The 24,665-nt window shown below is 45.7% G+C and overlaps 1 protein-coding gene across 1 annotated transcript; it reads right to left on the minus strand.

Moving 5' to 3' along the window:
* Positions 1–5,957: 5,957 nt before the first annotated feature.
* On the minus strand, positions 5,958–8,624 carry LOC311243859 (parvalbumin alpha-like). The gene is made up of 4 exons (XM_084333232.1): positions 8,557–8,624; positions 8,095–8,227; positions 7,146–7,255; positions 5,958–6,212 (listed from the first exon to the last, which is right to left on the minus strand). Exons 1-4 carry the CDS (start codon positions 8,615–8,617, stop codon positions 6,187–6,189), a joined length of 330 nt encoding a protein of 109 aa, XP_084189358.1. The 5' UTR covers positions 8,618–8,624; the 3' UTR covers positions 5,958–6,186.
* Positions 8,625–24,665: the final 16,041 nt, after the last annotated feature.

Genomic DNA, 24,665 nt, shown 5'->3' on the forward strand with positions numbered 1-24,665 from the left:
TTACACCACCAGGGCAAAGATGATTGTAAGAGCGTTATGGGACAAGGACCAGGGTTGGGACGACCCCATACCCGAACACCTTGCATCCACATGGAGAGAGTGGGAGACGGAACTCAGCTCACTCCCAGGTGTCAACATACGCCGCAGCTACTTCCCACCCACAGTGAGGCCGGAGACGTGCCAGATGGACCTGCACGTCTTCAGCGACGCCTCCGAAGTAGCCTACGGTTCGGTGGCCTACTTGCGTGCCCGAGAGGAGGGAGGAGAAATACATACTGCTTTCATCCTGGCTCGCTCAAGAATAGCCCCACGAAAGCAACAATCTATCCCGCGTCTAGAGCTCTGCGCAGCCCTAGCAGGAGCGCAACTCGCCACGTTAATCCAACGTGAACTCACCATTCCGGTGCAAAGAACAATCTTGTGGTCAGACTCCACGACAGTACTTGGATCCGGTCTGATTCGTGCAGATACAAGGTCTTCGTGGGAGTCAGAGTCACAGAGATTCAAGATTTAACAGAAGTAGCAAGCTGGAGGTATGTGGACACAAAACACAACCCAGCTGACGTCATCACCCGGGGAATGTCCCTGGATGACCTCACCCGTCACAACCTATACAGTGACGGGCCAGAGTTCCTCAAGCTCCCGGAAGAAGAGTGGCCTACACCCACCCCACGGGAAGCGAGTAAAGAGGAGGCCGAAAACAAGAAATCTATGTTCTGTGGATTGAACACACTCGTCTCCACAGACCCCGACATAGACGATTGCCTCACCCTAGAGAGTGCGCAGCTAAAGACATTCCTGTGGCACCACCCAGAGGTTCAGCTCACTACTGACATTACAGCAGCTGACTACGAAGAAGCAGAACTTCTTCTACTACAATGAGCCCAGAGAGACCCGTTCCCCGATGAGCTAGACTGTCTACAGGGAGCAAAGCCCGTCCCATCAGACAGCAGACTGCTCCACCTAGCCCCCGAGAGAGACGCCCATGGTCTCATCAGAGTGGGTGGTCGTCTGCGGAGAGCTCCAGACTTACCAGATGACGTCAAGTACCCGATAGTCTTAAACAGCCGACACAAGGTCACAGAGCTGATCATAAAGAAATACGACGAGGATGTGCATCACGCCGGGGCAGAGAGAGTCTTCGCGGAGATCAGACGTCGTTATTGGATACTGCAAGGGAGAGAAGCAGTGCGGCGCTTCCAGCGAACCTGTCTAGACTGTCGTAAGTGGCGAGCGCAGCCCAGTATACCCCGGATGGCTGACCTACCTCCCTGTCGCCTCCGACTCGGCGACAAGCCTTTTCACTCCACCGGTATGGACTGTTTCGGCCCGCTGTATATAAAGAAAGGAAGAGGAACCGAGAAGCGGTGGGGTATTGTATTCAAATGCATGACCACCCGAGCGATGCATATAGAACTCCTTCCAACCATGAGCACAGACTCATTCCTTATGGCCTTCCGAAGATTCACATCGCGGAAAGGCAAACCGTCTATATTATTGTCTGATCACGGGACAAACTTCAAAGGCGGAGAAAGAGAGCTGAGAGAGAGCTTCCAAGCTATGGGCCCAGAACTTAAGACCCACCTCGCTCCATCCCAGATTGACTTCCAGTTTAATCCCCCGAACGCACCTCACTTCGGTGGAACTTGGGAACGAGAAGTACGTTCAATAAAGACAGCCCTGTACGCCGTGCTTGGGGCCCAGACCGTGGCGGAAGAAGTCCTAATGACAGTCCTCACGGAGATCGAGGGAGTATTGAACTCAAAGCCCCTCGGTTACGTCTCAAGTGATGTAGCAGATGTCGACCCAGTCACCCCCAACACACTCTTGATGGAGCGGCTGGACCCCGCGCTACCACAGACAATGTACAGGCCTGAAGAAGCGAACGGCCGAAGAATGTGGAGGTACAGTCAAGTATTGGCTGACAAGTTTTGGAACAGCTTCCTACTCCACTATCTACCGTCTCTACAGACCCGCCAGAAATGGGTGAAAGAGAGAGACAATTTGACAGAAGGAACAGTCGTCATGATTATCGACCAGTCACTACCCCGAGCTATGTGGCCGGCTGGCCGCGTAAGCAAAGTGATCACCGGTGCCGACGGAAAGGTCCGAGGAGCCGAAGTGCTCGTCCAAGGACGGATCTACACCCGACCCGTGGCGAGGCTAATAGAACTGCCAAGGCTCCCCGATACTATCGATGATGACCATGACCCCATGACTTTGTGAACTGACCGACCCCTCACAACAGACATTGAGTAGTGGACAGTGCGGTTAATCTGTCTCTGCTTAGCTAATTAGGTGGGACTAATTAGGAGGCGGCTGTTACAAAGGATCAGATTAAACCGAATATATATATTTATTGATTGATATATATTGCATAGTATTTGTATATCGTTTGATATCCCTTGTATATTCCTTGTACATATACACGGAATATCCCTTTAGCCCAGACCATAATATTTCATTCTCCTATTGGACAGCGGTCCACAGGCGCCAGAGCCATGCCTCCGGAGTCAGGTTCAAAGTCACCGTCAAGACATGTCTGTGCATGCCCGGCCTTGCCCAGGGATACGAGACAGAAATGTCGTTGGCACTAGTTTGTTCACTGTGCATATAAATATGGCGCAGGTGAATACAGAAGCACTTAGCTTAGTCTAAGAGTTACCCAATAAGTTGAAGCCTCACCCACGATACTCCGTGCGGTGAAGTATGGCCTGTTTGGCCCCAGAATAGAGCATTGAGACCGCGTGCAAATTAATAACTGAATTGTCAGAGTTTGGCGCTATACCGTCGAGTGCGACATATTTCTATTAAGTCAGTAATAGTCTATTTGTGTATAGTGTATCGTGCGGCTAAAGTTCTACAGTGACCAGCATCACCAACGCTTCCTCGTACCAGCTAGAGTTCTTATCCAGGCTGGGCTGCTTTCATGGCGTTTTCACCCGAGGAGACCTAGACGAGAACCGTGTGGACATGTACACTGGATTAATCTACCCGACGACTACATAGCCCTTTGCGGCTGGATTATATTTGTTTTGGTCCTGTGATTTATGGAGCGGAGAATCGCCGACGCCTGCACGTGTTGGATTTACCCCGTGAGGAGCCAAGTCGAGTCCGCGCCTCAGAGAGCCTGAGGCCGGCTAGCTTTCTTCACTGTGGAGCTACAGTCTACGGAGAACAGCTGTATTCGTCTGTGGATCAAGAGGCTATTGCACCGTCTCCTGTACTTGGAGTCTCCTTAGTCATCGTTGACCAGACTCTCTACTACCGACAGATCCTCTACCCCTGCTGGCTTACAACCAGGGGGACCCTTCCAGTATCTCCCGCTATATATATTACTAGTGTACCATAGATATAATTCCCTAAGATTCAGGTTGTATAATTACCTCCTGCGTAACCAGAGAATGGACATTCATTGTTGATTTGCCTACGCACATTCCTTTGCCTTACAAGTGCATTCAAAGTATAATAGAGAAGTATTATGTACCTTTTGCTGCAATAAATACTTAAAGACAACTTTGTGTAGAACCGGTTCATTGTGGGAAGTGTTCATTATATTTATATATCATGTACTGTATGGCCAGTAATTAAAGTACATAAAGCGGTAGTGGTTTAATGATACCATACTTATCAATACAGTCAGGGAATTGTACCCCTCAGTTACAACTGGCTTTCTACGACTGCCAACTGTTCAACTCTTGGGTTCTGTTCTACGGTTCCCACACACACACACACTACAAGATGAAGAACATGTTTGGTATTCCTGATTGGCCTGCAACTGGTTTGCGAGCAGATCGTTAGGCTTCCGATTGAATCACCTTAGCTGAAATCGTGTGTGTGTTGTTACAAAGATAAATCATACAAAACATGTGATAAGTTGATGAAAAGTATGCACTTTCAAAGTTCAAGCTAGGGCTGCTCAATTATGGCAAAAATGGGGGGGGGGGGCAGAGCACACCACTGAAGGAAGGGTGTGCTGCATTTACAACACAAGACAAAATGAGAGCAACACGGCATGTGGCACAATAATATATATATTTTTTGTATCATTCCATTTGGGCTGTGGGGGGTGCTTAATGTCTGAAGGAGTCGACTGAAGGCTTCTTGTCCTCTGCAAAAGCATGCAATTGGTCCACTGATGGATACATCTTGATATTTGTCTAGTCTAGTGTGTTCATTAGATGGGTGAAATCCTCTTTCAGTGCCTCTGTGCCTGTTTTCGTAGGCAGTTAGCCTCTGGTATGCGTGCCATTAGCGTTAGAGGCCTCTTTTCTTTTGGAAAGAATGATAAAAAAATATATATATTATAATTTTTTTTTTTTTTTATGTTTTTTTATGTTTCGACCGATTAATCGACTAATAGGGGTCAGCCCTAATAATTTCCCCCAATAGTATTGAGTTAACCTATGATTCCTTCCTATCCCTAGGTGTGTGAGGTGGGGCCCAGCAGACTTACCGGACGGGGAGACAGAGGAAACCTTGGCGGCTTTGAAAAGGGATCTGCGGAACATCTACTCAGGCATGCAATCTGCTTTACTTTTGGTGAATTGACACCTGAATAAACATCCCACATTAAGCAAAAAGGCCACCTTAATATTCGAAATGATTAATGATGAGAGAGCATACAATTAAAAATGTGCCACTCAATTTCCCAGATGTGGCAACATCAAATCTAATTGTTGTTACTTGGTTTGTATGTCTGTACACAGAGGAAGGGATGGGTGGGACAGCGAGAGCAGAACATTTGATGAAGAGGACCTACGTCATCCTGCGGCGTTACTTGAACAAAATGCCTGCACCAACGATGGTGGAGGTCAAAGAAGAATCGCCTTTTCTCTTCTCTCAGATGGGGCTTTTGAAAATTTTGTTTTACCAAGATTTTGAAACAACATTTACTATTCTCCTGCTTAACATGTCTGGGAAGAGTTCCATTCCTGCATACCACGGAACATGACAGTTTGCTTCATTGCATTCAACCTCCCTTTTGGAAGTGTAAAACCTCGTGCAGAAGCATGGTGGAATGGTTGTGTCTGTCAAGATTTATAGATAAATTGTTATATAAAATGAGGGGATCTTTGTAACAAGAATATTCCTAGTGAATACAAGGAGTGAGCAGAGTAACTTATGTTTGACAAGTAACCAAGTTAAACAACTGTGGATCTCTGCAACATTAGTTCTGTACTCACAGCGAAGCGCTATACGCGCTGCTTTGTTTTGTACCATTTGCATTTTTTTTCAGTTTATTTGTCGTTACATTCGACCATACTGCAGGACAATAGTCAAGATTTGACAAAACCAGAGCTTGAATGACCTGTTTGATAGAATTTAGTGGTAACAAATGAGCACATCTTTTAACAACAGAAATCCCTCTTCCCATTTTCACTACTATATTGTTTATATGGTGTGACCATGACAATTTACTGTCTAATGTTACTCCTAGGAGTTTAGTCTCATGTATCCCCTCCATACTTCCCCTTTCCCCACGTGGAATGCACCTGATTGGATAAATGACATGCTGGTGCTCTAATGCAACATCTAGTGGCTGAATGTTATATTAGCTCCTTTATGTTGTTTTTCGGTGGCATTTCCCTTTAATGAAATGACACTTGAAATGGCTGATCAGCTACAACTCAGGAATAGATATAATATATATATATATGGTGTGGGGATGGATGGTTTAAGCAGCCACACCTGCCGTGTGGCAGGGTCTATTATATATTATATAAAATATTATTGAACTCTTTGGGAATGGAGAAATTAATGAAACCATCCAGTGATGACGACCAATGTAAGACAGCACTTATTGATCACAGAACTCTTTGGAATACAGAAATTAGTTAAATAATTAAAAAGAACGTTTATTCTTTTCACATCCGTCCATTTCCTCTAAAGGTGCATCATCATTGTTGCTCTTACAGTAAGCAAAACTCACACAGTTAAAAGGATAACAGGAGAGAGAGAGACACAAGTCAGCCACGCTACACTTAAGTCAGGTACATTCAGCATCAGCATAATTATCATATGGACAGGGAGAGAGTGAGCGACTTGTCGACAGTCAGGGTCAAAAGGTCAATTGTATAAAAGTCATAGGGAGAGGGAGGACAAGATGAAGGAGAGAGGAAGAGGGGATGTCTCGAGTCAAGTGGTTCCTTGCATAGAGTAAAGTGCTGTTGGTCAGTTTACAATCTATGCCTTGACCATGGCTGCGAACTCTGTGAAGAGAGAGAGAGAGAGAGAGAGAGAGAGAGAGAGAGAGAGAGAGAGAGAGAGAGAGAGAGAGAGAGAGAGAGAGAGAGAGAGAGAGAGAGAGAGAGAGAGAGAGAGAGAGAGAGAGAGAGAGAGAGAGAGAGAGAGAGAGAGAGAGAGAGAGAGAGAGAGAGAGAGAGAGAGAGAGAGAGAGAGAGAGAGAGAGAGAGAGAGAGAGAGAGAAAAGAATAAAATTATTTTGCACAAAGTTGTATTGTAATGATAAAACTATAATGAAACGTCCTTAAAGGATCAGTAGGTGGCCGATGATTTTTGGCAACATTTTAGATTTCTTATTATATCTCGACAGTAAGAAGAAAAAAAGCAGGAGCAGGAGAAAAAAATATCTGAGGGAGGAAAAAAGAAAAGAAAAAAATCAAAATGTCACATGCCGGCGGCTAAGTGGCGCAGTGGGCAAGGCGCTCGCCACTAACACAGGAGATGCTGGTATCGAGCCCAGCTCTCTGCGTTGCTACCGGCTTGGCTGGTCGTTCATACTAATACAATTGGCAGTATTAGAGGGTGGGAAAGCCGGTGGGTGGGGATTGGACGTTGTGGACAGCGACTCCTACAGGTCGGTTGGTGCGCCTGTACAGCAGAATCAGGAAGTATCGGGGGCAGCGTGAGCCTCCCACGCGTTACTCCTCGCCACTGAGAGATCACGCTGTTCAGGTGAAAAGATGCGACAGCTGCCTCCTCGTGTACCGGAGGGGACACGTGATGCAAGGCTTGGTCCTCACTGCAGCCGACCAGTGGGAGGCATAGTCTAGCAACGTTCGAGACAGGGGAGGGGAGAATTGAAGGGAGAATTGGCGAGGCGAAATTGGGATGGGAGAAAAATAGAAAATAAGGAGAAAAAGTGGATAAAAAAAAGAAATATCACATGCCAATCATCTCACCGTCAATTCCAATCTTGCCGTCACCGTCAGAGTCTCCGGCCTTGAGGAACGCTTTGGTCTCATCCTCGGTCAGGGCTCTCGCGCCGGCACAGAAGTTCTGGAGGAACAGCCTGAGGGCGAAGGATCATGAGAAATGCCACTAAATATAACAGAAGAGGTCACTGTAGACACATTTTTATACAAACAACTACATTTGTCAGTCCTACCCTCACACACCTCATCTTGTGTGATAATGAATGAAGTGATTATTTTATGTTCAGCAATATGGATATATCTATCAGAAGATACATTTATTTTGTGTCTGAAAAAATATGGTCGGCTACCTATGATGACATACAATTGGCTATTCTATTCTATTCTATTCTATTCTATTCTATTCTATTCTAATCCAGCCTGTAGCATAAAACACCAGGGAAGAGACCTGGCATCGAGGTAGACCTATTCCCAATGGAGAACACCCAGAGCCGTGACCCAGATGCCCTGAGGCATGGACACCATTCTAGCGTATCTGTAGGCCAATAGATAAGAGGTGATCTCTAAGCCACAGAGGCTTTGGGATACTCGGGAGGCAGAGAAGTCGTCTGGTAATCCCAGTTCGATTTCCGCAGCGTTTCGAAGTGTCCTTGAGCAAGACACTTAACCCCCTAACTGCTCCCGATGAACAGGTCGGCACCTTGCATAGTTGACATGAATGTGTGAGTGAATGGGTAAAATGTGAGAAAAAAATTTCGATAAAAGCTGCTATATAAATGTACCATTTACCATTTATTTACCATTCTGCCGAGTCTGATTAATCTCCCCATGGTAGTCAATAACCACACCTTTCGTAGACCCTGGCCCGACCCTGGGCTGACATCTAAAGACACGCCTATATCTATATAAATGCACCATTTACTCCTCTCATATCTAGTGATGTCGGATGTAATGTGGTATAAGATAGAGTGCTTACTTCAGCTCATCCTCCTCAATGAATCCACTCTTGTCCTGGTCAATTATCTCAAAGACCTTCTTCACCTCGTCAGTGGTCTTGGCGGACATGCCGACCTTAGCAAAGAACTCCTTGTGCTTGAAAGAGTCAGCGGCTGTAATGACATTTACATTTTTACATTTACATTACATGAATGGGTCTGGGTTTGTGATTCTGCAAAAGACCTATCTCAAACCCGCCCTCTTTTCTTGATCCTCCAATGATTGACAGGTGTGCTTGGAGGATCAAGAAGAGAGGGGGCGGAGCTTGAGATAGGTCAATAATATTGAATCCTGAATCATGTTTAGTCAACTGGAGGTGAGTCAACTGAGGCTGAATTAAATGTGTTATCGGCTTGATAGTGTCTACAGGTACTGGTATGTGTGGTCTTTGAGTGATTGTTGTACTGTGCCCGGTGTAATGTGCCCTCTGTAAAGGATTTACCTTGGCAGCCTGCAAGGGCTGCAGTGATGTCAGCATCTTTCAACACACCGGTGAATGCCATTTTTAGCTGAGGGCGGGGGAGAAAGAACACTGTCAGTTTCAGCTGCAACGAATCAGACAGAAGCTACAATAAATAGACTGTTGATGAAGACACATTATTATCTTTCTTCTGAGCTGAGCAGGGAAATTAAACTCCCACCATAATCAAATCCAGTGTAGTTCAAAATGCATTATTAGCAGTCGGTAATGCCGTAGTTGTTATATAGACCTTCATATATAACTTTCAGAAAGTTATTCTGTATTGTAATGTATATCTCTGCATTGCAGAGTCCTTCTCTGTACAGATCCCTCCATTTAGCCATAACGGGCTGGGTTCAAATGATGGGAAATGGTAATCCATATGCCATATCTCCAAAATCCAAACATCCAAGGTAAAAGAACAAATATCATTTGCAGTTGTGGTTGAGATTTGGTAGGGATGTCCTTCCATTTAGTTTCTTCCGTTAGTCCAACACCAACACTTTAGATTTTCTGTTTTAGCATTTTACCCTTTACAGCTATACTTTTCCCTCGTTTTATGCTCCAATTGGCACGGTGTGTGGAAGTGAGGCTGTGGAACCACATTGAGTCAAGTTGTAGACCTGACCCAGTTTGATTTGCTGCTGATAAACTCACCTGATGGTTATCTCTGTAAGACAATAGTGGATTCGCTCAAATTAAACTGTAGTAAGAGCCCAGTTCTCTCCACCTTTTATACCTAGATTACGCTCCCGAATGAGGCATATGTAATAGACACCGCATGCAAAGCTGGTTGGAAAATGTGTCCAGTAGACAGTGCTGTTCTATTTATACCTACATAAATGAAGATGCTTACAAGGGAGATGCAAAAGTGCTTGAGATTGCATCGGGCTAATTATATACGCTGCTGATTTGGGTGAAATACTCTTAGGCCAGGCTTTCGGACCCTGTGAAGTTGCGCACAGGATCGTGGATAGAAAACTAAGGTAAACATTTGCTTTGTGTTTCATTAAATCATCGGAAACAATATTGAGTTGTGTTAGAGATCACATTATTTTACCGTGAGCTGATGATGTGCATGACAGCTTACAAGGGTTAAGGCAATTGTTATTATTTTGATTGATATGCGCAACCAGTCCATTTTGACAGTAACAACTATGATTAATTAATAATAATAATAATAATAATAATAATAATAATAATAATAATAATAATAATAATAATAATAATAATAATAATAATAATAATAATAATAATAATAATAATAATAATAATAATAATAATAATAATAATAATAATAATAATAATAATAATAATAATAATAATAATAATAATAATAATAATAATAATAATAATAATAATAATAATAATAATAATAATAATAATAATAATAATAATAATAATAATAATAATAATAATAATAATAATAATAATAATAATAATAATAATAATAATAATAATAATAATAATAATAATAAAACCTCTGTAAACTGTATAGCTTTAATGAGAATGAACTTGTGCGTAATTGGCATGCATAACATGTCTGCAGTGAGTACCCATGTACATGTCAAAATACTTCCCAATGGTCAGTGAATACCACGACCACAACACCAGAGGGAGCTCCACAAATCATGTTAAACCCAGATTCGACTCAAACAAGGGACTAAACACGTTTAGCAATTATGCCACATCAATGTGGAACGCCCTACCCAAAGCTGTAAAGGAATGTAAATCACAACCCACTTTCAAAACCACTCTCAAAGAGCACCTACGGGAGACTGCAATTCGAAACTGGACCCTGTAAATGTCCTAACCCAACCCCCTCCAATGTACAGTAAATGTCCTAACCCAGTAATACACGAGAGACCCTCTTCTTGGACCAAGAGCGGTTTTGTCGATAATCCAATGTACAGTAACCCCCCCACCCCCCACCCCACCCAATGTACATTTTCTTCCCCTCCCACGAGTCCCACCCCACCCCACCTACCCAACCTCCTCCAATGTACAGTTTCTACGTCAAATGTATATACCGGTACTCTCTTTTTTAGACTCTTTTTGTATCACAAACATACTGTATTTGTAAATCTGGTATGTCATAAATGTATAGATGTAGCAGTACTGTCTATCTGTATGTCATGTATGTCATATTATGTTATGAATTGAAAATGGGGGACCCTGATGTAAACAAGACAAAAGTCTTTCTCTGGTCTGCATCCCCTTAACAATTGTGTGTATTGAGCTGTACTGTATTGTACCCATTCTGCAATCTGTTAATACAATTTTCAATCAATCAATCAGTTCCAATGAAAAAAAAAAAAAAGACGTCTAGCTAGTGTTGACTGCGAAAGGCACGGTTTGGGAAAGAAACGTATTCAGAACGGTTTGTATATTTATATACGCATGTTCCAATATATATACTGTAAAAGAAATAGACATTTTACAAGTGAAACGATGGTAACACATTACTTCACTTCAGGGGCGGAAATAACGATTAGCCCACCTATCAACCAATGAGGAACAATGTAAAAAACAATACCGTAGAACAAATATTTTTTCTTTTTTTATAAATGTTTTTATTTTCAATTTTTCAACATAGAACAAGACATCACAATACAATAACATTAACAATAATAATAATAGTAACAATAACAACAACTACGACAACAATAATAACAGCACAAGACAGACAAACAAGAAAGTAAAATAATAAAAATAAAATTAAAAATAAATGTGGCTCTTATGTGTGTGCATTATCTATGTGTGCTATATATATGTGTGTTCTACCTACACATGTGTGCGTGTGCCTTACCTATGTGCGTGTTTTATGTGTGAATGTTTGGTATGCCTGTGTAATTTACGCTTGCATGTTGCATGTGTGTGAGTGACGTGTGTTCTATGTGTGTGCATGCGTATATGTGTGGTGTGAGCGTGTGCATGTGTACGTGTATATGTAAGCACCTTCGCATCAGTTACGGTTCCCTTGGCAACAATGCCAGCACAATCAGACAAAACAAGGCAGCATTGGTCTATTGGGAGGTTATGGGTAATGGGGAAATCCAGCGAGTACAGTGGTGGATAGCGCAGGTCCAATATGTGACAGATAAGGGTCCCATATTTCATAAAAAGTGTCCAACTTGGAATGCAGCATGCACGTGATATACTCACAGGGAATGCATTCCATTATTATATTGTGCCATGACCTCTTTGATGGGACCTCATCCTTGATCCAAAACAACAGAATGTTCTCCCTAGCAGCAAATGTCAGCAGATTAAACAGTCTCTTATGTTTGAAATTGGCAATATGAATATCTGGGAGGCCTAGCAAAAGGCAGAGGGGATCCAGCTTGATGGGGGTGTGAAATATGTCAGATAGTTCCTCTACGATGTCGAACCAATAGCTCTGAAGCTTTACACAGGTCCAAAAGCAGTGGACGTGGTCTCTATCTTGCATTTAAAGCAAAGTGGGGATGTATTGGGATCCATTTTACTCTTAACTTTTTGACCTAAACTTTTGACCTAAATCTTGCAAAGTTGTTTACCATTCCAGTTAGGTACATCGTGAACCTCACCGCCTAGCCAAGGTTGATTCTCCTAGCTGGGCCATTTTCATCTGATTGAACAATCTTATCACACTTTTTACTGTAACCTTGCTATTTACATTTTAAATTTTTATGCTTGCTTATACCTGTATTTTTTACTGTTGTTGTATGTCCGTTCTATTTTATTAGTTTTAGACTATTTTTAAACTTAATCATTTTAAACTATTTTATTACTTGTATTACTGCATAGAGAGCCTATTAGGATACTAGATCCTAATGTGAAACACTGATTTACCATACCTTGCTATGCTCGCTCATGCCTGTATTTTTTACTGTTGTGAAGCACTTTGAACTGCAACCTCTGTATGAAAAGTGCTATACAAATAAAGTTATTATTAAGGGCAGGGGTAATATGAATGCGGTGCAAGATTCTAACTTGAATAGCCGTGGTGCGGTTGCAAACAGAGATTTTTTTTGCGTAGGTCCATGCATCCTGCCAGTCTACATCTGTGATCTCTATGTCCAGGTATTTTTCCCAGGACTGTTTAGTAACAAGGGAAGATAAAGATGAATTAAGGTTTAGAGTACTATAGAAGATAGATATTTGTTTTTTGGGGATCTGCAAGAAGAGGGCTTTCTCCACCTGCGAGGTGGAGCTGTTAGTTCTTGGTGATAAACTGCCTAATTTGTAGGTATCTAAAAAATTCCGCTTTCAATAGGCCATACCGCTGCTGTAGCTGTGTAAAGGACATTAGGGTCTGGCCATCAAACAGGTGGCCAAGATCAGTTATGCCCTGCTTATGCCAGGCCTTGAAGCCGCCGCCAATTTGGTCTGGCTTAAAGTCAGGATTGCCTACGATCGGGGTAAGAGGAGAGGTCAGCTTGGCTCGGCCCTCCACCTTACGGACAGTCTTCCAGGCCTTGACGGAACATAGTGTGATGGGGTTGGAGCATATTTTCCTAACAGACTTAAAGTCTTTGATAAATAGTAGGTTCCATAGGGGGGACTTAGACTGCGAGGATTCAATGTCCAGCCAGATTGACAGTGGGTTTTTGATTGATTGATTGAAAAGTTTATTAACAGATTGCAGAATGGGTACAGTACAGTACAGCTCAATACACACAATTGTTAAGGGGATGCAGACCAGAGAAAGAATTTCGTCTTGTTTACATCAGGGTCCCCCATTTTCAATTCATCATATGACACACATGACATACAGATAGACAGTACTGGTACATCTATACATTTATGACATACCAGATCTACAAATACAGTACTGTTTGTGATACTAAAAAAATCCAGAAGAAGAGTATATACATTTGACATAGAAACTGTGCATTGGGGGAGGTTGGGTAGGTGGGGTGGGGCTGTACATTGGAGGTGGGGGGGGGGGGGGTTGGGTAGGGGGGGGGGGACACTGTACATTGGAATACTGACATACATTTGACATAGAAACTGTACATTGGAGGAGGTTGGGTAGGTGGGGTGGGGTTGGGTGTGGCTGTACATTGGAATACTGACAAAGCCATGCTTGGTCTTTATTGTACAACTGGGTTAGGACATTTGTAGGGGCCAGTTTTGAATTGCAGTCTCCCGTAGGTGTTCTTTGAGAGTGTTTTTGAAGGTGGGTAGTGATTTACATTCCTTTACAGCTTTGGGTAGGGCGTTCCACATTGTTGTGGCATAATTGCGAAACGTGTTTAGTCCCTTGTTTGAGCCGAATCTGGGTTTTACATGATTTGTGGAGCTCCCTCTGGTGTTGTGATCGTGGTATTCACTGACCTTTGGGAAGTATTTTGACATGTACATGGGTACCTTGGTCGTGTAGTGTATCTTGTAGACCAGGCCCATTGCAAGTTGCTGTACTCTGTCGTCTACTCTAAGCCATCCTAGGTTGGCAAAGTGTGCAGGGGTGAGGTGGGTTCTAGGAGTCAGGTCAAGCAGTAGTCTGACTAGTTGGTCTGAACCAGCCAACAAGTACCCTAAGGTGTGCTGCTAGTTGGTAATGTCTAATATTAGGTAGGTCTAGACCCCCATCTTCACTATCCATCTGTAATTTGGCCATTTTCAGACACGGTTTCTTCCCATTCCAAATGAATGAGCTTAGCCAGCCTTCTAGCACCTTGATAACCTTGTTTGTCAGCAGCACTGGGATCATTTGGAGAGGGTATAATAGTCTGGGGAGTACGTTCATTTTGACGAGGGCTATCCTACCCAGCCAGGAGATTGGTAAAGGGGCCCATCTAACTAAGTCTGCTCTTATGGTGTCTAAAAGGGGGGGAAAGTTGGCCTTAAACAATGTATCATAGGTGAGTGTCACAAATACTCCTAGGTAAACAAAGCCGGGGGGCGACCAGCGAAATGGGAAGGGCTCTGTCAGGATCGGAATGGATTTAAGTGTCCCAAGTAAATTTTGTACCCCGAGAAGGTTCCAAATGTGGAGATCATGCGGGTTAGGCATGGGATAGAAGAGTCAGGTTTAGATATGAAGATCAGTACGTCGTCCACGTAAAGAGTGATTTTGTGTTCCCTCTCGCCCACTCTAATACCTGAGATCTCGGCTGACTGCCTTATGGCCTGAGCGAGTGGTTCTATGGCCATATCAAATAGTAAAGGGCTAAGAGGATCCCCTGGGGGTTCCCCCATTGTAGAGGAAAGTTGTTAGACCTAAGCCCGTTAGTCAGGACCGCCGACATCCGTGAGTTGTAAAGAACCTTGATCCAGTCAATAAAAGTGTCTCCTAGGCCAAATTCAGCGAGGGTTAGAAACAAATACGGCCATTCTACACGGTCAAATGCCTTCTCTGCGTCGAGAGACAAAACCACCGCGGGGTGGTCTGTCTCACGAGTCATTTGGATGATATTAAGGAGCCGTCTCATGTTGTCGGTAGAGTTCCTACCCTTAATAAAACCAGTCTGATCTTCGTTAATAATAAAAGGGAGTACTTTTTCTAGGCGCATGGACAGGATCTTGGAGAGCAATTTTTGGTCCGAATTAAGTAGGGCTATAGGCCTATAGGAGGCGCACTTTTCAGGGCATTTACCCTTCTTAAGGAGAAGGCAAATATTAGCTTCCCGTAGGGACTGGGGTAATATCCCCACCTCAGAGGAGTGATTAAGCATTGCCAGCAGGGGATGCAAAAGAATATGACCGAATTCCTTATAGAACTCGCATCCGAAACCGTCCGGGCCCGGAGCCTTACCAGATGGCATAGCCTTAAGGGCGCCCAGAGCTTCTTCCTTCGTAATTGGGGCTTAAGGAGCCAGTTCTGATCTTTCGATACCTTAGGGAGGTGCAAGTCAGCAAAAAAAGCTTGCATGTCAGAGAGAGCACCGTTGGGTCGTTCGGTCCTATAGAGTTGGGCATAGAAAGAGGCAAACTCTTTATTAATAGTTTTGGTGTCAAAGGACCTTACCCTGTTGGAGTCCGAGATTGAGGCTATTACTTGGGTGTCAGCCCTTTTTTTTGCCAAGTTAGCTAGGCACCTACCAGGCTTGTCACTGTGCTCGTACATTCTCTGTCTGGCAAATTTAAGAGAGTATTCGGCGTCCTGGATCAAAAGAGTGTTTAACGCGGTTCTGGTGGCCGTAAGCTCTATAAGCACAGCCGGGGCTGGGTTTGAAACATGTTGATTCTCAAGGTTGGCTAGTTTGGATTCAAGAAGTGCATTGTTCATTTTTCTTGCGTTTCTTGGATGATACATAAGATATAATCAGTCCGTGAGAAAATACCTTGGATGTTTCCCAGAGCAGAGACGGGTTATCCGTAGAATACGAGTTAATTGAGTAGACATTTTTTAATTCCGATTCTAAATAGGAGACAAACACATCATCCTTGAGAAGGTATGGGTTGAGGCGCCAACGCCTCGACAGCGCCCTCTCTTCTGACAGGGAGTAGGCCAGATATATAGGGGCGTGATCCGATAAAACAATACTTCCGATTGTGCAGGACGATACTAGAAAGAGCTTAGAGGAAGGGATGAAGAAATTGTCTATTCTACTGTTGCTCTTGTGTGGGCCGCTAAAAAAGGTGAACTTCAGTTCGGATGGGCAAAGGGTTCTCCAGACATCTGAGAATCCGATGTCTTTGCATAGGGAGGAGAGCGTCTTTGCTTGCCTAGAGGGGGGAGCCAAACTGGGTGGGAGTTTGTCAAGAGACGGTATAAGGTGACAGTTAAAGTCTCCGCCCACAAAAGCATTCTCAGAGGCCAGGCCATTAAATTCAGTAAATACTTTGGATAGAAAGTCAGGGGAGTAGCCTGGGGGACAGTATACATTCATAAATGTAATTTCTTTACCCTTAAGAACCCCTTTGATGATCACATAGCGACCGTGGCTATCTAAAGAGGAAGTTATGAGTCTAAATGGGAGATTTTTATTGATCAATATGGCCACTCCCCTACTGAATATAGAATAGTTTGTGGCGAAGACCTGTCCCACCCAACTCTTTTGGAGTTTAGCGGTGTCGTTGGGCCCCATATGGGTTTCTTGTAATAAAGCAATAGAGACATTCTCCTTCTTTAAAAAGGTCAGAATCGCCTTCCTCTTTGCCAATTTCTGAAGACCTCGAACATTCCAGGAGCAGAGCTTAAAGCTCTCAGAGTTAGCCGTAGCCATAGAATATTGAGGGGTGTGTAGGCGGGGCAGACCTGGACAAGCCTGTGGGCATGCAGAATTCACTTATCTTAAACACTATGCACACGTACTTTGAGCCATACATAAAACAAATATTAATGACATTAAAAACATATAAGGGTGTGGGACCAGTGGGTCTTTCCCCAACATCACAGGGACTCACCAACCTTTCCAGAGACTTCAAACCTACCATTCGTAGAACCATCTCAGTGGCCAACTGCCACATTCCCCTATATACAAAAGTGCCTCAAAGTGTAAAGTAAACAAGAAAATTCAAATTGAACCATAAGCCATTAGTAAGGTCAACGGCTGGAGCCCAGAACTATTGGTAAAAGGGGGGGGGGGTTGTATCTTCCAGGCATGTTGCGATAGAACAGGCGTGCAGTACATCCACCAGGCCAGGAGGGGGCGATACTTTGTCCGTGGGTCTGTTATCTCCCATGACGCTGGTTTGACCTTGTGCAATTAGGCCTCCCCGCCAGAGGAGGGCGCTGTGCAGGGGGCCGTCTGCCGCTCCAGCGAGCACGTTGTCAGCAGCAGACATTGACGTGAGCCATGCGGGTGGCTAGCTGTATGTAGCCGACAAGGCCCGGCTGGCGCAGCCACGATACCCCAGTTCGTTCAATGTGCAAGCAACAGTAAACGCATCCCGGTGGCAATGAACCAAAACACGGCTGGGCGCTGGCATTGCGCGTAAAAGTTATAGGCGTGGTAGAAATATCCTAAACAAAATAGGTCCCGCTTCTTCCGAAACGCAACGTTAGCACTTAGCATCCTAGCACTTAGCATCCTAGCCCGTGGCTATAGTCGGGCAACAGTACAACAGTCATATACAACAGAATTGTCCCCCTCCTCCCCTTATGTCAGATAGCGAGAGAAAAGAAAAAGATAAACTTCCAGGCGAAGCCTAACGTCAAGTATTCATCCATAACCACATATGTAATAAAATATTAAATGCAACCCCTCTCTGTGTGGTAGCCGTAGCAGGATGCTAACGGCCCAGAGTCATGCTACTACCGCGTCTGGATCTGATGAGGCTGACATCGAGTCCCCGTCCGGCTCCGGCGAAGCTGGCATCGGGTCCGTCGGGTTCGCGTCTGGGTCCGGCAAAGCCGGCACCGGGTCCGGGTCTGGTGGTGCCGGAGTCGGGGTCGGGGTTTCTCTGGACCGGGTCCTCAGGAAGTCCACGGCGTCCTTGGGCGACATTAGATGTATCTTTGTGCCATCCTTGGCTCTGATGATGAGCTTCGCGGGGAACTGGAGCGATGGTTTAAATCCACGTTTGTACAGGGGCCCCATGACATCTCGGTAGTGTGATCGCTGCTCGACCACCTCGGGGCAGTAGTCTTCGCAGATTGAAACTGGTTTCCCTCTGTATGTCAGATTCCCTCTCCGTTTGCGAGCTTCCAGGATAATAGTCTCCTTGATCTTGTAGTGGTGCAAGCGGGCGATTACCGCCCTGGGCCTGGAGCCGGGCGCTGGCTTGGGTGTTAGTGTCCTGTGACATCGGTCGAGTTCCGGTGGTGTAGCGAGGACGTCTTTCCCCATGATTTCCACCAGGACCTCTGCGAAAAAGACACTAGGACGGTTGCTGTGTAGGGATTCATCCAGGCCCAGGATGCGTATATTAGAACGCCGGCTGCGTGATTCGACATCAATTAGCTTGTTTTTTAGCTTGCCGATGACTTCGTCCTGAGCTGCGCATCTGGCCTCCAGCTCTACCATCCTACCCGACCACATATTCAGGCCGTTGTTGTGGCTGATGGTTGTTTAACACAGCAGGAGACGATATTTCCAATTTTAACAAGTAGGTAATTTATTTAGGAAAAGAAGTTCTTAACAGCAAAAGTTATGGATCGAGCAGAGGATCACCACAGCTTGAACAAAAAACACTCTACCCCTCAATCCCTCTGCTTGTCCCCTAAATCCCCTCTCAGTCCTGCCCCCACATGACAGATATGATGACGTGTCATATCATGTCAGATATGACATGTCGTACATTAAGATGACACGTAGATTTAACATCGGAGAGAGATAAAAACCTTAAGAACATCGAAGAGAGATAAAGACATTAAGAAGAACATAGATTTAGATAAAAACATTAAGAACATCGAAGAGAGATAAACAAGATATGATGTACACACACGATATGATGTAAAACATTAAGAACATCGAAGAGAGAGTGAGATGTGTGTGTGTGTGTGTGTGTTTGTGTGTGTGTGTGTGTGTATGTGTGTGTGCGTCTGTGTACAGACGTGTGTGTATTGTATGTGTGTATTGTGTGTGTGTGTCTGTGTGTGTGTGCGTCTGTGTACAGACGTGTGTGTATTGTATGTGTGTATTGTGACACAGGGAATGTGTGTGTGTGTGTGTGTCTGTGTGACTGTGTGTGTCTGTGTGTCTGTGTGTGTGTGCTGTGTCTGTGTGTGTGTGCTGTGTCTGTGTGTGTGTGCTGTGTATGTGTGTGTCTGTGTGTTTGTGTGTGTGTGCTGTGTATGTATGAAAGAGAGAAAAGACACAAGATTAGAGCACACGATATGATGTACTGAAATGTCCATCTGCCTATCTTGAGGTTGTTTTAAGAACATCAGCCAGACTGTCGCCCTAGTGTCTTTGAGCCCTGCTAGTTGACCTATATTAAACTAGTCAAGACTAACCCCTTTCCTACCTCCACCCCCGTATACACATTTTCCACAACATTCCCCCATTTGGGGCTATCCCTAGTCCCACCCAAATCATATAACCAAGAAAATGTGAACGTCTAACTAAACGAGAAACCACAATTATATAATAAAAGTTTAAATGCCTAATCTAAACCAGAAACCTTACTTCATTCACTGGACCCCTAACGGACCAACAAAGGCTGACTACCGTTCTTACCAAAACACAAAACCGTTCCAAACAAGAGTAATAATAAAACATCAACAAAATACCCCAATTTATAATCCTAACCTGACAGACAAATCCCCCCAACCTCCACCGCTTACCAAATGAGCCACAGTTCCGGCCGGAAACCGCGACTCTCATCAGGGAAAGGAGAAGTTGACCGTCAGAACTAAACATAGAACATCCCTCCCAAAAAAAATGACATTGTCTCTTCCATAACATTGAGTCCTAGTGTCCATCGCTCAGCCCCCCTTCCATGCCCACGCCATAGTCTCCTCACCGTATTGCCAAAAGTCACATTTTGCCAATACAGCAACCACCACGCCACACCTCCAGTCCCCGTAGAAGCATGTCCCCATGCCTGGACGGGAGGCGCTGGTACCGACCTCACCACGTGTCCCCCCATCTTCGACGGGAGGTGCCCATCTTGCCCACTGCGTTAGCCCCACCCTTTGTCCCTCCAGTCCCCAGAACCGATCCCCAGAACACTTCTTCTCAATGCTTCCTCAGGCTCAGAACCGACACTCTGCCGATGCCCCTTCCCATTCCGGTTTGACCAGGACCACGAGTAAAATAAACAAAAAATAATAAAAAAATAAAAAATAATGCAATGATTTTCAATGGTTGCAATCTCTATGCCGAAGGATCATTAGAAAATCAGACTAAAATTCCTAGTTAAAGGAATAAACCAACAAAACTGCACTCAGACCATCCCCCGTCACTCTTAAAGGAAAGAACCAACAAAAAGAAAATGTCCCTACCTCACCATACCCCTAATCCTCTATCCCCTCGTCTCCCTCTAAGGCAGCATAAAGCTGAGGACATGGCCCGATTTGTGGCTCAATCTCTTTCTGTCCCACCATCAGCATTTGGCTCGTTACGTGTGAAGTTACCAGCCTACCCAAGAGAGGCATACCACAACAGAAAAGGAGAACCAATATCAACCCTGCCACCCCAATGGATATCCCCGTCTGCATCACTATGCTTCCCCACTGTCCCAATCTTTCCAACACCCCACTCCCCCACCATTCTTCATTCCGGCCAGAATTCCCCCTCAACTCCTCCCTCAAATCCTTCAGCTTAGCCATGGCCTCGGAGAACTTTCCCCCTGGCCCCACATTCGTCGGAATGAATGTGCAGCAGTACTGTCCAAACATGGAACAGACTCCACCCTTCTCCGCCATTAACCAGTTCAGAGCCTGTCTATTCTGCCACGCCACCGTACTGGTCGCGTGCATCTGGTCCCCCATTGCATCCAACGCCTCCTCGGTGTAGTTGAGATACCGCTGCTGATTGTAAAACAAATAGTTGATCCACCCGGTGTTCTTATTGACCGATATCCATGGCAGAATAGACTCAAACCCTGCCGCAATCTCATTCTTAGCCATGAACTCGGCTGGAATGCCCCTTGGCTGTCCTATGCTGTCCAGATACACCCTTGGGTCTGCCTTGTAGCTACGCTTCGTTCGAGAGATAGGAGACTCAGAAGGTCCTTCCGTCACTGATAATGGTAGGACCACCATTGGCATGATCGCCTGAACCCGGGCACATCTACCTGACCAATCTAAAGGAAGTGTATTCCTCAACCTCCTACCGCCGCAGAGCCAGTATTGGTCCGCCAGTGCCATATCCTGGACATGAAAAGGGCAAGCTACAGGCCGTGGGTTGGTATCCACTCCCTTTAACACGACCCCGTGTCCACACTTTCCTTCTTTCGTGCAGTTAGTCGTGATGCTCCAAATAGTAGTGCACCGCCCCTCTGCCACCTCCCCTACGTCCCGGGTCCCCTCCTTTTGCAAGCACTCGAAATCCTTGGTCAGCCATAGTTTGACACCTCTGGGTATTGGCAACCCCGTCGCTACCCCCTGCACACGTACATCCAATTTCCTACAACGTTCCCGCATAGTGACATCCTTGAAATCCGTGACGTTTCCTGCCGCCTTAAAACGACTAGAGCCGAGAAACCCCAAACACTCTGCCTCGCACCAAGGGCGACTATTATGGGGCCCCTCCCATGCCTCTGCGTCCCTGTCACACTGAGCCCAACTGAACTTCGTGCCCTTCACCAGCAGCCTATCCGGACGTGCCTTGGAGCAGACATAACAATCCTCTATCTGATTCTGCGCGCTCGTGTACTGGACCCACTTAAACCACTCATTCCCTAAAGCCGCCCTATACATCGGGTCAGCCTCCGGGTCTTCCTCGTCATAGTCATAGTCGCCCCCATCTTGTTCCCCGGAAGGAAGCAAACCCCTCAACCTGGCCCAGAGTGAGCCCACTGAGTCCCTCAACGTTCCGGCTGTCCTCTGGAACATATCCTGTCCCCCCACCTCTTCCGACTCAGTGTCCTTGACCTCCCTTTTTCCCCTCACCCCTGTCCCCTGTGATTGGTTCGGGACAGGCTCAACCCTCCTATCTACCCCCACAACCCGATCCTTGTTAGTATAATGGTAAGTATCCCCGCCTGTAACGGGGGAATGGTCAAAATCAAAAACATGCCCTTGCGGTCCTACGGGAAACACCCCTTTTGGTTGTAGTCTTATCTTCTCCCCCCCTTCCTCGATGGAGGGCAGAGGGGGCGCCTGATTCTGAGCCTGGTCATGAAAGCCTGCCGGTACTTGAGCCTGAGCGGGACCCCGTGGGACTCCTACCCACTCAAACCCGTCATCCTCAAGGACGGGTCGACCGTGACGGTTCTTAATGACGTCGTTGTGCCCGGCCGACCGTCCGCACACTGCTGCCAACATCTGCGGGAGCATCAGCAGGCACTGCACCTTCCAGTTGCCGTCTCGGACCCTCCATGTCGGGTTCTGCATAACTGCGATCGATTGTATCCCCCAAGAGATCGCCGCTGGCCTTTATGCAGTGATTGAAGTGGAACCAGGTCGCTGATCCTTTGACTTGGACTGCCGTTCCAGTCGATCGGATCACCTCGTACGGGCCCTCTCTCCGGGGTGATGACCACTTTCTCTTGTGGACCTTTACGAAGACCAGGTCCCCAGGGATCAGTCTCGGTTTGGTGGCTTCCTTCTCCGCCTCCTTCACCCCCTTTTTCTCCTTTCTCTGCTCCTGTCGAAACACAGCTTCATGTATTTTAGTCACTTGCTGAAGATATTTTTTCAGATCTTGCTCAAAAATATCTAATGCCGGGCCCCTAGCCAGGTGTCTAAATGGCGGTGCTGGCATGCTGCGGCCTGTAAGCATTTCATGCGGTGTTAGCTGTGTTTGGCGGTTTACGCTGCTTCTAATAGCCATCAGAGCAAGTGGCAAAGCATCAATCCAGTTAAGCTTAGTTTGCATAGTCCATAATCAGATGTCTGAATGGTCCCTCAGGGAGGGGTGTGTAAGCCGCCACTGTCGGTACTCCTTTGCGCACATTGCCCTGTAAGCATGTTAAACACCTGGCTAGTGTAACGTCAATTTGTGCCTGAAGCTTTGGGGACCAAAATCCCATTTTCGTGATTCGTTTCAGGGTCTCTGCTCTTCCACAGTGATCAACACCATGAGCCTCAGGTATCACCAAGGACAGAAGATCGATGGAGGCGACTATCAAACCGTTATGACTCCTCCACAGACCATCTGCCCCCCTTACAGCCCCCCTCTCCGTCCACGACTGTTTCTCGGCCTGCGTGGCTGAGTCCTGAAGATCACTCAAATTATCCTCAGTTACCTCAGTCGTCAGTTCGGCCGCAAACATCAGAACAGCCGTGGACGGCACCGCAGCCGCCGCCTTCGCGGCCTCATCCGCCGCGTTGTTTCCCGTCGTCACAAAGGACAGGTCTTTTCTGTGTGCCTGGCACTTTACGATAGCAATGCTTTTGGGCAACTTTACAGCCTGAATAAGCGCCACAACCTGCTTGTGGTGAAGGATCGGTGAGCCGTCCGATTTCTTAAAGCCTCTTGCCTTCCAAATGGCCGCGAATAGGTGGCATACGCCATGCGCATACGCAGAGTCTGTAAAGATGTTAACCGTGCGATCTTTAGCTATTATGCATGCTTCTGTTAGTGCTATTAGTTCTGCAAGCTGGGCCGAACATGGTTGCATGCATTGTCCGGCCTTTCTTGTTAGTGTTTCTCCGTTAGGTTTGCACTGTACGACGGCGTATCCTGACCTTAAATTTTCCCCCTCCCGATAGCAGGACCCATCCACAAAAAGTGAGAGTTCTGCTATCGCGAGCGGGTCGACTCCCAAATCAGGACGGAGTTTCACGAAAGCCTGTACCTCCACCTCGCACTCATGCGGTTGACCCTCGCTCGGGAGTGGTACCAGATCCGCCGGGTTACTGCCGTGGCATGTTTTTATCGTAACGTCCGAGTACTGCAGGAGCCTCATGTAAGCCTGTTGCCGTTGGCTGGTCAGAACAAATTTGCCTCTTTCAATCAAGTTTGCCAATTTGTGATGTGTCCAAATGCAAATGTCATATCCCATTGTCACGGCCGTTGCCTTCTCATACATCAAATGTGCTGCGGCCAGGGCCTGATAACAAGGTGGCAGACCCTGCTCTACCGGCGAAAGAGCTCTAGAGTAATATGCTATCGGTTGTTTTTTCCCACTCACCCCCTGTGTTTGAGTCAGGACAGCTGTCGCATGCTGCGCTCTATGTGAGACGAATAGGTGGAAACTGTTGTATACTCATCTGGTTATTTAGTATAACATATAATAATGAGGAGACACGAGACACGGGTAAATTCCAGTTGACAGCTCTTTAGTGGAAAACTCAACACAGGTGATTACAATGACGGCAGTACTTATTAGCAGGGGGCGTGACGATATCTAATAAGGGGCAAACTTAGAATGTCAATACACAACATATCCCTCCCCCTTAACTTTGAAGGTTCCCCTAAAAAGTAAGTACTTAAACATTAACAAAAAACACTAAGTGTCACTGCGGTTTGGTATCCCTCATTCTATAATTAACTTAACAAATCGTATTTAAACTTAAACTTCCATTGGCTAGTAACCTTTGCCTGAACTAGGGAAAGAGGGTAGACTACCTCAATTCCCAGACTGAACCCTGGGGATTATTCTGC

Source organism: Notolepis coatsorum, assembly GCF_963971535.1.
Source record: "Notolepis coatsorum genome assembly, chromosome: 1".
NCBI lineage: Eukaryota > Metazoa > Chordata > Actinopteri > Aulopiformes > Paralepididae > Notolepis > Notolepis coatsorum.